This window comes from Barbus barbus, assembly GCF_936440315.1.
Source record: "Barbus barbus genome assembly, chromosome: 39".
NCBI lineage: Eukaryota > Metazoa > Chordata > Actinopteri > Cypriniformes > Cyprinidae > Barbus > Barbus barbus.
The window spans coordinates 10030219-10044107 of NC_136717.1; the positions used below are offsets into that span (position 1 = coordinate 10030219).

General features: G+C 38.7%; 1 protein-coding gene across 1 annotated transcript in view; it reads left to right on the forward strand.

Moving 5' to 3' along the window:
* The window catches only part of LOC306858437 (transcription initiation factor TFIID subunit 3-like), a 47321-nt gene that overhangs the window by 23464 nt on the left and 9968 nt on the right, over positions 1–13889 (forward strand). The window contains exon 3 of the mRNA XM_079398989.1: positions 10375–12074. Coding sequence (XP_079255115.1) covers positions 10375–12074 — 1700 coding nt within the window. The remainder of the gene's footprint in view (positions 1–10374; positions 12075–13889) is intronic.

The following is a 13889-nucleotide window of genomic DNA, read 5'->3' on the forward strand; positions in this document are numbered from 1 at the left end:
TAGGTTAGCTTCCTCAAGTGCATGATCAGTTTCTGAGAAGGTCCTCTGTTATATTTTTGAACTTCTCGAAACCACATTTCCTCATTACGAATTTAGACGTCAATCATAGGTTGGCCTTTCCGACCAAAAGAAAAAGAGATGAGTGTAAATCAACCGGTCACTTTGTGCGAATTTAGCTCCTTTATTTACCTACCAGAAACTTTTTAAAAAGTTTATTTGACTGCTTCCATAAAAAAGTAAGGTACAGTGTTTATTGACTTGAAGCGCCGATTATTTATTCTGGCTAATTTGAAGCAGCGGTCTCCTCTCCCCGTTCCTCCGTCTCTCCCTTCGTGTTTTCGGATAATCCCGGGCAGCGGTGAAGGAGTGGAGTCAGATGAAAGATTAAATAAATAAATAAAGCGCTTTGGATAACATTCCCCTCTGATTGACCTGACCCCGTGACCTGAAAGACACTCACAGAAAGGTCATGACCCGGCCGCAGGAATGTTCATTTTCAATTGCACTTGTAAATAGCCAACATGCTCTTACCTTTTAAACCACTTCCTGAAGTAAAGCTACACGCTATGTGCAAAGTAGGAATATTTAAAAAATGTAGAAATATAATATAATATCTTGTTCTCTGTTGATCATACAAATAAAATACTTTTGAAATCGAGCCTGTCTGTATATTAGATTTAACATTTATTTTGAACAGTTTTAAAACTTTAAAAGATAATTAAAAATAAACATTCTCTTTTTTTTTTTTGTTTGTTGTGTTTTGATGACTTTATTCAAGATTGCACGGTTTATTTATTGTCAAACCAAACATCTGTAAGTAGGCCAGATTTAAATGATAGTACAGATTTGAAACAACACCATAACTGTTTTACTACTGTATGCAAGAGCTCTTTGTGCTCGGCTGCGCTGTCCGAACGTGCTTGGCGTGATGGCTCCGGCGCTCTATGTTGGAAATGTAGTGTATCTGGATTCCTCCCACATCACGCGCTGACGCTCAGACGGATTAGATAACTGTTGCTGAACATTTTTGATGTCCGAAAGATTAGGCCATTGTCAGTTACATATCTAAGAATTTAAATTATCTATAAGGAAACGTATGTAAAATTTCGTACTTTCCACGTTTTAAATAATGTCATAAGTTTCGATACATGTTTATATTTAAGTAAAAAGAGGCACTCTATATACGTATTAGTAATATAGACTCATCAATAAATGAATTTTTTTATTTTTTTGTTACAATTTAATTGAAAAACTGACTTACTCCAAGCTGTCAAAATATGTGCAATTTTACATGATTGCATCTTGTACTTTTCTAAACATTTATTATAATAAATTCAAATCTCAATGTACGTTGTGCGAGCATCTCTTCTTCGCGATATGTGAACGTATGTTCTGCTGTAGTGTGAGGAGAGTTCATCAGAACCAGCAGCAGGTCGCCGTTACTGATCTGCGCAGGAACAAAGTCAACTCAGCTAGACGCTGCACTGCACCGCTTCTTATCTGTTTATGTGATGGACTTTTTCAAACGCAAACATTTTCTTTAGATGCACTGGGAACACACAGACTCGATAGAGATCGGATGCAGTCTAATTGCTTCAGATAGCGGTGTGTTATTAGCATTAAAACTGAACACAGGAGCAAAAGCTTCCTGACTTCAGCATCGCTGATGAACAGAGACCCGACTCACGTTTCTTACAGTATTGAACCTGGGAACGATTCAAATGCACTAAGATTGCTTTTTTTGATCGCCTAATAGTTTTCTTGTGTATAACACTGTTGGAACATTTATTGTGCGTCACAAGTTTGTTTGCGGGAAAGTACTTTTTAACCCTGCTTTTAACCCCGCTTTTGACCCTTCTCTGACATGCCTCGCATGGGTGTGTGTGCAGTGCTGGTTTCAGATGTGCGTTCTTGCCAAGGCGTCTGAGTTGCTCAGACTCCCAGGACAATACCCAACCCACCCCCACCCCTCCACGAGCTGGCTTGAGGGCATTCCTCCACCGGTTCACTGGCAAGGCTCAAGTGGGTTCCGTTTTTTCAAGCGCTCTAATTGCTGAAAGACATAATTGTGGAGCACTTTGAAGTAAAAGTCAATTTGCCATAAGTCCACTGTTAAGTGTCCAACTGGCCTGTTTTTTCTTCCCCTCAGCGCTGTTGGCTTGCCAGCGAACTTGTCCTGATGTATCGATAATTGCAACTCTAAGACCTGTTTATTTAACAAGGCCAAAATATCAAGCTCTTTTTGTTGTCGTTAGCCAAACTGTGCGTTTACAATTGCGTTTAAAACATTAATGGCATCTGGCGAAGACGGCATTTGTTTTGGGAGTTTTACGCACCCTGACGAGTTCAAGGCAGGTGACCCGGCATCGTGCAGCCGCTGTCTCAGGTTTTCAATGACTATAAGGCCGATGACAGGGTTATGGGAAGTGTAACCGCCACTGACACAATACCTCCATGCTCTGCTTCTCAATGCAACTCAAATTAGTCAGCGCTCACACGTTGATCCTGAACACCTACGCGTGCGGTGTGTGTACGTGCTCGCTTCCGTGTGTGTTGTGTGCGACAGGCTTCATCCGTCAGTGTTTATTGTTTACTGTACTCCTGGTGGCGCCAGGGCTAGAGAAAACAGAAGCCTTAAAAACACTTTGTTTTGGGGAACGGCGAAATTCTGCGGTTTTCTAATCGCAAAGGCGATCAGGGCTCCTGATCTGTGTGCCGGCTGAGGGAGGGAGGGGAGCGTTACTCAACTGAAGTTCCATGTATGGCGCTGAGAACATGTGGGCGCACCAGTCTGTCTGTCTCCAGCGCGCTTCTGAATGAAAAAACGAAAGAAAGACTGTGAAAGACAGCGAGTCACGACGATGGACAAAAGACCTTGCGCCACAATAAAGCGAAAGGTGTCTGTTGTTTGGTTTCCCAATAGTCACGCTACTTGATATTCCAAAATAGCACTTTAGTGTTCTGGAAATTGCGTGTTAGCTGGTATTCGTCCTCTCTCGTATGATTTGTTGACGATCAGAGGAATCATAATTTAATCCAAACTTGTATTTTTGCTAAATATATTCAAAAAGTGTAAAGCAAAAATTTAAATCTACACTAAAAAAGGGTTTAGGATTTACTAGTGAATACTTACTAGTGTAGTTTAGAAATAATTACAAAAAATGGTAAGGAGCACTAAATTAAACCTGAAATTTTGAAGTAGAAATAGTGTTTTCTTGTAAATCGTACTCCAGTAATCTTTGTTTTATTTACAGTATTTTATAATAATAAAATAATCAAGGCATCATTTACACACTTTTTTTTTCCAGTATTAAAAAGAACTATGTACTCATATTTATTTACATGTCCTGTTTTAATTGTGAATAGCAATAAATAACATTTATTTGAGATGCGCTAATATTAAAATTCTGGCCAATACTGATAATTATTTTCAGGTTATTGCTGATAACTGGTAGATATTAAAATTGGATATTATTTGTCGATATTTATCTATATACAGATTTGTCTAAATATATATAAAAAATTAAATATACTCAAAAAAAATAATTCAGATGTTTTAAATTATTGAAATTTTACCGCTTTATAAATTATTTAAAGGGATTGTTCTCCCCAAAATGAAAATGGTCATTTACAAAGTCAATATACAAAGTTTATATATGTACAGATATATGTATGTGTGTGTGTGTGTGTATATATATATATATATATATATATATATATATATATATATATATATATATATATATATATATATATATATAGATATAGTGTGGTGTGAAAAAGTGTTGGTCCCCTTCCTGATTTTTTTTTGCATGTTTGTCACACTTTACTGTTTCAGATCATCAAACAAATTTAAATATTAATCAAAGATAACACAAGTAAACACAACATGCAGTTTTTAAATGAAGTTTTTTATTATGAAGGGAAAACAAAATCCAAACCCACATGGCCCTGTGTGAAAAAGTGCTTGCCCCCTAAACCTAATAATTGGTTGGGCCACCCTTAGCAGCAACAACTGCAATCAAGCATTTGCGATAACTTACAATGAGTCTGCTACAGCGCTGTGGAGGAGTTTTGGCCCACTCATCTTGGCAGAATTGTTGTAATTCAGCCACATTGGAGGGTTTTCGAGCATGAACCGCCTTTTTAAGGTCATGCCACAGCATCTCAATAGGATTCAGGTCAGGACTTTGACTAGGCCACTCCAAAGTCTTCATTTTGTTTTTCTTCAGCCATTCAGAGGTGGATTTGCTGGTGTTTTGGATCATTGTCCTGCTGCAGAACCCAAGTTCGCTTCAGCTTGAGGTCACGAACAGATGGCCGGACATTGTCCTTCAGGATTTTTTGGTAGACAGCTGAATTCATGGTTCATTTATCACAGCAAGTCTTCCAGGTCCTGAAGCAGCAAAACAGCCCCAGACCATCACACTACCACCACCATATTTTGGGCAAACACTTTTTCACACAGGGCCATGTGGGTTTGGATTTAGTTTTCCTTTCATAATAAAAAACTTAATTCAAAAACTGCATGTTGTGTTTACTTGTGTTATCTTTGATTAATATTTAAATTTGTTTGATCTGAAACAGTAAAGTGTGACAAACATGCAATAAAATAAAAAAAATCAGGAAGGGGGCCAACACTTTTTCACACCACTGTATATGTATATATATGTATATGTATGTGTAATATCACTGAATCAATGTTTTCAAGTACTGATTCGATAAAACAGATGTCTAGAAGTCTATGGCACAGTGACGGGTGCAGTCAGAGAAAATACATGTCCAAATCAACCACTCACTTTAATCAGGCGTCATTGATGGACTCTTGTCGAAATGTGTAAATTAATTCCAAATGAACCTTTTTTTTTCTCCAGACTCAAATCACGCAATGTACACTATTGGCATGAAAGCCCAATAAAACGCTCTTTTCTTATAGGAAAGCAATAATTGATTTGACATTTCTTGCCACTTCAAAGGCTCTGAGCCCTGTAGGCATGGCACTAAATTACTGAAGAAAGAAGATTTGCTATTAGCTGAGTGTTAAGTGTTCACCACTGTCTTACTCTTTTCGATTTACCTTTCTACCTCATCACGCTTGTGTGTCCATGAAAAGAAAGAGAATGCGGGTTTCTTATTGAAGATAGTTACATTCTGACACCACAAAGGCCCTGTGTTTATCAGTAAACTTCAGTATTTCTGTCTCTTTCCACACACCAGTTTTGTATGTTTTTTTCCCCCCTTCTCTGTTTTTAAGCAAACCACCATCAAGGAATAATTTTGATGTGTAAATACATTTTCACTGCATTTATCATTGTGTGCATTTCCTGTTTAATAACATTTGAAGCTGGCTGTCACTCTGAATTTAAAGTTTTGTTTGTAGTTAAAACATAGATGAAATGACCAATGGTATATAAACTTTCTGGTAGAAGTTTTGCAATATTATTTACATCGCAGTAGGTATATTAGGACTTTTTTTCCAAACAGTACCACACCATCAGGTTATTGTTGAATTCACATATGTGACCCTGGACCACAAAACCAGTCATAAGTGGCTGCAGTATATTTGTAGCAATAGCCAACAATACATTGTATGGATCAAAATGACAGATTTTTCTTTTATGCCAAAAATCATTAGGATATTAAGTAAAGATAGTGTTCCATGAAAATATTTTGTAAATTTTCTACCGTAAAGTTATCAAAACATAATTTTTGATTAGTAATGCATTGCCAAGAACGTCATTTGATCAACTTTAAAGGCAATTTTTCTCAATATTTCGATTTTTTTTTTTTTTTTTGCACCCTCAGATTCCAGATTTTCAAATAGTTGTATCTCGGCCAAATATTGTCCTATCCTAACAAACTTATTTATTAAGCTTATTTATTCAGCTTTCACATGATGTATAAATCTCAATTTAAAAAAACAAATTACCCTTATTCTGTGGTCCAGGGTCACAGATGAACATATAATCTATTTTAAACAGATTTGAAAGTAACTCATACAGTCAGAAATTTGTTCAGAATTATGTTTGTAATTAGTTTCACAATCTTTTTCTATATATAAATTATATAAGTTTTGTACTGATGCCTGACTTCATTCATATGATCATTTGTCATAACGAATCATATCTTTCAGTTTGCGCAAGTCATTTTTATCAAGTAAAATGAATAAAAACAAAGTAAAAAATCGAATGAGATAAGTTTAGAGGATTATCCAAGCACAGACTTTACCACAAAACTATTTAATAGGCTATATTAATTATAATTAAGGTAGAATTATAGTGTGAAAATATACAAAATACATCATATGAATTATAAATATTATATAACTCATAATTAATTCATTTACATAGCAAATCAAATTTGATATATTAAAGTAAAAATATGTAGGTGATAACTGTGGCTGCCCTGATACAAAATGAATCATATTGTGTCTTTGGCTGCCTAGATTCATGTACACTTTGATACATGCTATTAATGTACTTCCTTTAATATTTTGCTCGAGTCTGTGTTAAACCTACTCTTGCATGTTAACCCAAGCAAAGCCGGATCTCCACACTCGCAGATAAACGGTGTGTGTTGTGATTAGGAGACTCGGCAGGGCCCTGCAGTGAGCGCCGGAGCCATAGAACAAGAGAGAAGCTGCTCTTATCTCAGGCAATTAATCAGAGAGACTCATATTGCGGGACAATTATTCAAAGCTTATTCTCGAATAACTTACAGCCGGAAGCGTGCAGAAGTTTCCCCTGCCGGACGTGAAGGTCATGAGAGCAAGGAGACGCTGCAGGACAGAAGGCCGTGGTACATTTGTGTGTGTTTAAGATAGATACTGCAGACAAGGTCAAAGTCACGGCAAACTCTGCTTCTGCTCCCATTTATTTCACACCAGGCAGGTGTTTCTTTCTCATGTTGTTTTTCTTATGCATCATGTTTAAGGTTGATTACGGATGCGTTGATCAAGAGAGTTTAGTCGATAAATAATATGATGGCTGATATTATAAATCAGTACTGTTAAATCAGCATTCATATTATTCTCCCGTCTGTAATTTTAAAGCTAAAATCTGAAATCAAAGCAATAGCCTATATTTTACACTAAAGCAATTAATAAATGGTTAATGTTTGTTGAAACCTGATATAAAAGAATGTACATTTTGAATTAGAAATCATAAGTATAAATAATTTTTACTGTCAGCCTATTGAGAACAATACAGATTTAAATTAAAATGAATTTAATGCTAATGAATTAATTAATGAATTTTTAAATGAATAAAAATATTATTGTCACTTGATTTTCACATAATTTAGACAACCTATAGCAGGTCGCTTACTAAGATGAATTATTGGACATCTGTTTGTACATAACATGTTTATGAATAATTATATGTTGTCATTTATCTGTTTAGATTGTTAATAATGTACAAATGTTCAATATAATTTTATGAAGGAAAACTCTTGTGTACACTTGTGATGAAACTGTATTCGCAATCCAGTCTGAGTTCAAATAAATAAATAAATAGAACCTGATTTTTCTCATCAGGAATTGGAAAGTTTTGCAAAAAATGTCAGTTTGCAGTGAGTTGTTGAGGTTTAAAAATAAAAATAAAAACGTTTCAGAAGGAAAGCAGTTATTAAAGAGTTATTTCAGAGGCAGAGCAGCTATTACATTTTAATTAAAGACAAAAAAAAATAGTGTTGTGCTTTATTATTATGATTTTTTTTTTTTTCTAACTCGTAATATGATAACGTATAATTGCAATTAAACCAGTATAAGGTGTTTTGGGAATCTATGTGTGGTGTAGATGCCACCTTCATTAAACATTCCTACAGGTAGAAATTTTTTTTTGTCATTTTTTTTTTTTGCACATGCACGCAGGACGCTCTCAGATGTTGGTAATTGTCCCGCACAGAGGCTGTGTGGAATTGGAACATTAAACGCATCTTATCTCTTCTCGTTTAGCCTGCTTCTCGCGCTCTTCATTGATTGGAGCCCCCCAATAAACGAGCTGCTTTTAATTGCAGTAGGCCTTAATCCAACTTTTCCTTTTTAATGTACCACAGAGCGAGGGGTGGGGGAGATTTTAATGAAAGTGATATGACCCCCCCCCGACCATACCTAACTGTGTGTGTGTGTGTGTGAGTATTGTATGAGAAAGCTGGTTAGTTGCATCAGGCATTGGTCTCCAGTAAATTGACAGCTCTCTCTCTCTTCTCATTCACTCTCTTTCTTATCTATCCATTTTAATTACTTCACAATGTGTGTGTAAGCTTGTTTTCATTCCCATGTACCATTTTTGGCACAGTGGCTTTTTCCCCGTTATCACTCCCTGTCTTTAGTCTTATTCGCATTTGTAAGTGACACAATCAATTAAGCGCTGTGTGTTTATGTGTGCAAGTGTACAAATCTGTGCTTTTCTTCGGCAGTGCCAAATGAAATGGGAAGGGGGGGGGCTTTTTTTTTTTTTTTTTTTTTTTTGATATCAGATGAAAGAGAAACTGATTGCAAGTGAAAACGGAGCTGTTTCTCCACTGGACGGACGAGTAGAAGCCTGATGTCTGAAAATGATCACACACATTCACAGATATCTCTCATTTCAATCCCTCCCATGAGCACTTTGTTTCAAACACACACTGATTTTCACGTAATATGTGGGTCTTAAGTATGATGTCGTTTGTTTTATTTTAAATCACTACTGGCAAAAAAGCCATGTGTACTGAGAACTATGACTATTAGGTTTATTTAATTTTTATTAATAATTATTATTAACATATGTTTGACGTACAATAAAATGGAAGTCATTTTAAACATCATCCCATCCACCCCACCCAATGAGATTAATTTAAGTGACTAAAAATGTCAAATTTTGCTATGTCCTTTTTTTTTTTTGCTTTGCTAGACCCTGTTGTCGCATGATTTTCATTCTATTGCAAATAATGTAACGTTCCATACCATTGCGAGACACATATGTAATGATTTGGACGCTTTCTGCATAGCATACATATAAAACGTATAGTATGTATATAAAATCTGTTAGCGACATTCATTAAAATAAACCTTTTAGCCCTGTTACCAGAGTTGATAAAAAAAAAAGTGAATTAAAAACTAATTTTTTTCTTGAATTATAATTTGGTCCTAAATAAGTAATGAGTCACCCATTCTAGTGTTTAATTTTTATGCATTTCAACTTTTAAAACGTTTTAGCTTGACCTCATGAGGTGGATGAACAACATTTCCTGAAGGTTAAGCACCTCTTTACACTGACCATTTGGTGGATTAAAAAATTGACTTCATTTTAAAGAGTTTCAGACTGTATTTTTGTACCTTGTTCGTGGAAACGTCCAATTGTATGAAAGAAAAGAGAGAGTACTTCTATTCCAGGAAGAAAGGAAATGGAGGATAGAGCCATAAAATGCAAATATCACCCATGCTGCTTTTCCTTTTTTCCCATACAAATTAAATGTCAGCGTTGTGAAATACTGTCACTTTACTTCATGCTGAGGAGGCGATGACAAATCCATATTCTTCCTTTAAATAAAAATTCTTATTACGGTGCTGGCGCGGTAATCACGCCGGCACAAAGCCTTCCCGTGATTAACGATAGCAATTTATTGTGCGAGAGGGCCAAGGAGAGGGAGAGCGACCGACGCAGAAGAGACATCATCTTTATCATAATTCGTATCATAAATAACCGGCCCCAGCCAATCAGAGAGCAGCCGGCGTGTCATTCCCAAATAACCTTTGATAACTATTACCATTCCACCGGCCGGAAGAAAGCCTAAAGTCACAATGTTATCTTATCCCCATTCTGCGCTTATAGAATACAACAATATTACCATATAGATTACACTATTTATAATAGAGAGTGTCAGAGGGCCCTGCCTGCACTTCCTGTCATCCATTGTGGTGCGGAGAGTCACCATGGCCAAATTACCACTGGTTAACTGGTATCACGTCACCCTAGTGTGTAATGTGTGTGTGCGTGCATTTGGAGTGCTTGGAGACATTAAAAAAGTTTGATTTAACCAGAGATTGCTTCCGCACTTGGATGTGGGTCTGATTTTGTGTGTGTGTGTATCTTGTTCGCTCTGTTGTTCTGCTGTGTAATCAGGTGTGGATGATTTTGATCTGTTGCTCTGATATCCGCCCTCCATTCCACCCCGAGATGTTCCCTCTCTGTTACTATTGTTCATATGTCAATATTGCCCTTTTTCTTATTTTTATTATCTGTATTATTTACAAAACAGGGATGAATCAGGTGCATAATTAGTGGTTTTAGTCTGGCTTGCATAGTTATCTGATCCTGTTTTTCAACTCTCTGTTCCTGCTTTTTGCAAATTCTGGTTGCATTTGATTTATATTTGTATGTTTCCTTTTGGCAGATGAGGAAGAGGAGGAGCCGGTTCCTGCAGATATGGGCACTTCTGCCGAGGCCATGCAGGTCTCCCTCGGTGAGGAAGAGGACGTTGAGGAAGAGGAGAATGATGAGAACTGGCTCTGTCATGGCGGAGAGAGTCCCAGGCCTGAGGGTCTATTACCCGCCGCCAAGAGACCCCGCCTGAGCAGCAAACCCGGCGTTAGCCCCGAATGGAGTTACGAGCCACGGGAACCTCTCAGTTCCCTCAACTCCCAACACATGCCCCATTCCCCCTCCTCTCCGCTATCCCCTGAATTACCCCGACCTCCTTTGGCACCTCCTACACCTGGACACAAGCCAAAACTGCCCTCACCTTCTCCTGCACGGCAGAAGAACAAATCACCCAAAAGAGGTGCTGGTTCTGCACCTACTGGTGTGTTGGGGCGGCCACTTATGTTGACCCCACCCAAGGCCAATCAGAAGGCAGGAAAGAGGTCACCCGGTAGGCCCAAAAGCCCCCGCAGCCCAAGGCCAAGCCCTGCCTTTTTGGGTGCAATTGGACGTGGTTGGGCTGGACCTCCTGCAGATGATAGTTCTCGTGATGGCCAGTTCAGAGCTCATGATATAGGAGACGAGGATATTGAGAACTCTATTGCTGCTGTGATTGCACGGGCTTGTGCGGATGGAGATGGCACATCAGACCCCTTTGCTTACGACTCGGACTCAGACAGTGAGGGGCCAAACCCTCCAAAACCTGCACCAAAACATATACTAAGCCACATCAAACCTCCACAAGCTCTCACCGGAAAACACCCACTTCCACCAGTTCCCCCAAATCTCATCCCACCTAATCGCTGGACGATGGATGACTCTATAGACGAAGTCATTCGAAAGGCCAATCAGGCTCAAAAGACAATTCAAGCCCCAAGTCTTTCACCTCCAGAACCCACTTACCTGTCGTCCCCACCTGACTCACCTCCTACACCACCGCCACCTCTAAAACCTCCCCAGGAAAGGAAAGAACCTGCTACTGCTACCGTTCTGAAGAAAAAACTCAAGAAGGACATCAGGGTCAAGTTGAAGAAGAAAGACAAGGAGCGACTCAAGGAGAAGGGCAAAGAGAAAGGAAAGAACAAGGATAAGAACAAGGAGAAGAAGCGGGAAAAGGAGCGAGGGCAGGTAGAGGAGAACAAGATGCCCTGGCCGGAGCTATTGCTAGGAGGTGAAGAGTGGAGAGATGGCATTAGCGGGAAGAAAGAGAAGGACAAGCACAAGGACAAGAAGAAAGATAAAGAGAAAAGCAAAAAAGAGAAAGAGAAACGAGACAAGGGCAAGGAGCGAGGCAAGGAGGACAAGAGGATATCTCAAGGAACCAAAGACATCGCCGCTGCCGTTGGCGCCACCAGCCCACTCTTCAGCCCCCAGACCTGCCTACGAATCCCGTCAATGTTGCCCCCTTTGCCACCAATACTCCCTGATAAATTATTCCCACACCCCAAGGATATCAAAAGCAAAGACAAGGACAAGAAGAAGGACAAGAAAGAGAAGAAGAAGAAAAAAGAGAAGGAGAAAGACAGAGAGAAGGAGCGTGAAAAGGAACGGGAGAAGGAACGGGCAAGAGAAAAGGAGCGAGATAAAGAGGAGAAGAAAAAGGACAAGGAGAAGAAAGAAAAGACGAAGGAAAAGGAGAAAGACAAGCCAAAACTTGAGAAATCAAGTTTATTGGTAAGACGCCCTATAGCACTTACAAAGTCCCTGGTCTCACGCTGTATTGGGAAAGCTACTTTCACTGCTTACACCAAAAGCTACCCTAAACTAGTTAAAACTAGCTAAAGTCAACATGAAATGATCTTCACAACCATTTTATTTCTCCAACCTCATATTTTTGAGTGAAGCACAATATGCAGAGGCAACAAGGTGTACATGTACACAGCTTTGTATTGTATGCATATGCAACTGCATGATGTACTCATCATTGAATGCCAACTACATAAGGCCGCATAGACCATTCATAAAACTTCCACATGAATTCAATATGACTATCAGTTGCAGCATCAATAATTCAATACACAAGAGAGTCATACAGATAGATTTACTAGCTGGCCCCGTTACTAGCTCGGTGTTTGTGTGTGTGTGTGTGTGTGTGTATCTTTCTGTCTGTGTGTCCTTGTGTGTGTGTACCTTTTGAGATCAGAGGTAGATCGCTGAGCTACGTTTACATTTCCGTCTTTTCCGGTCGATTTGTCCCTGGAATCCTGCTCCTTGCATGGAGCCCCTGTGCACACACACACACACACACATACACAATAGGCTATCAATCTGTGTGCAAATCAAACAAGGGATAATACACCTCAAAGCCTCTGTTTACCCAATTCATAGCCCATTTTACAGCGTGTATACGTATGTGTGTCTGCAAAAGAGCTTGAGTGAAAGAGTGTGTTAGTTCTTCTTTATCAAACTCATCCTCCAATCGCTTTTCACCGTCCAGTGATAATGTATATACACCACATCAGAGCAGCTTGAATTGATTTGGACTGCTGCGGAATTCCATTTTTCCTGCTTTCTGTCTCTTTTTCATTCGTTACCAGAATCCCTGACCCCCGCACTCTCTTTTTCTCTCCATCTTTTTTTCCGTCTCCTGCTGCCACTGGGAGATGGGATTGAGAAAGTGATTTCTCTCGTTCTCCACCTGCTTAAATCTTTCCATCACTTTAATTTTTTGCAAGGCTGCTTTGCTGCCATCCAGGAGAAAAGAAAAAGAGACAAGAGAGTGAGTGGAAAGAGGAAAAAGAGAGAGAAAGAGCTGAGGGGGTGGGGAGCCGGGGGGTTATCAGTCGTTGGCCTGAGGTATGTGTGCAAGGGACTTAAATCCGTAGAGATTAGCAGAAAAATGCCGTCGGTAGCAGTAAGGGGCTTTACGCCACTGGTTGTATTAGTTCAGGTGAAAAGAGTATTGCGTTTACATAAAACCGGACAAATCCAGCTACAATGCCAATGTTGTGGGACCACAATGCAATCTGCTATCTCTGGACCTTAACCACAACATCCAGTGCTGTTTCCTGAGAACTGCCTCAGAACTACTGCTACCAAACACGGAATTACAGAAATTGAGAGAGAACGATGGCGGGAGAGAGAGAAGAGATGAGGGCAAAAGTGGAAACAAACGATACAGTGTAAAGAGAGATGGAAACAAGAGAAAGAGATTATACAATTTTTTTTAGTCTTTAGTCTTTAGTTAGTCCTTAGTTGCTCACTTGAAAACAAGTGGCAAATGGTTAAAGTCAAAACAAAATGTTTTTTGCCGCCATATTCATGTTTTTAATTGAAACATGATATTCAATTACATAACATGTACAAAACATATTATCACCATATTTTTCCCATCGATATTTATCACAATATTCATTTACCATTAAGGGGGAATGAAAACCTTTCCACATGCTTGTTATACTTTGAGAATGAATGTAAACATAACTTTTTTGTTCACTAAACTCCACAAAGTACCTACCTTTTATTTAGGGCTCCACAAAATCCATTTTA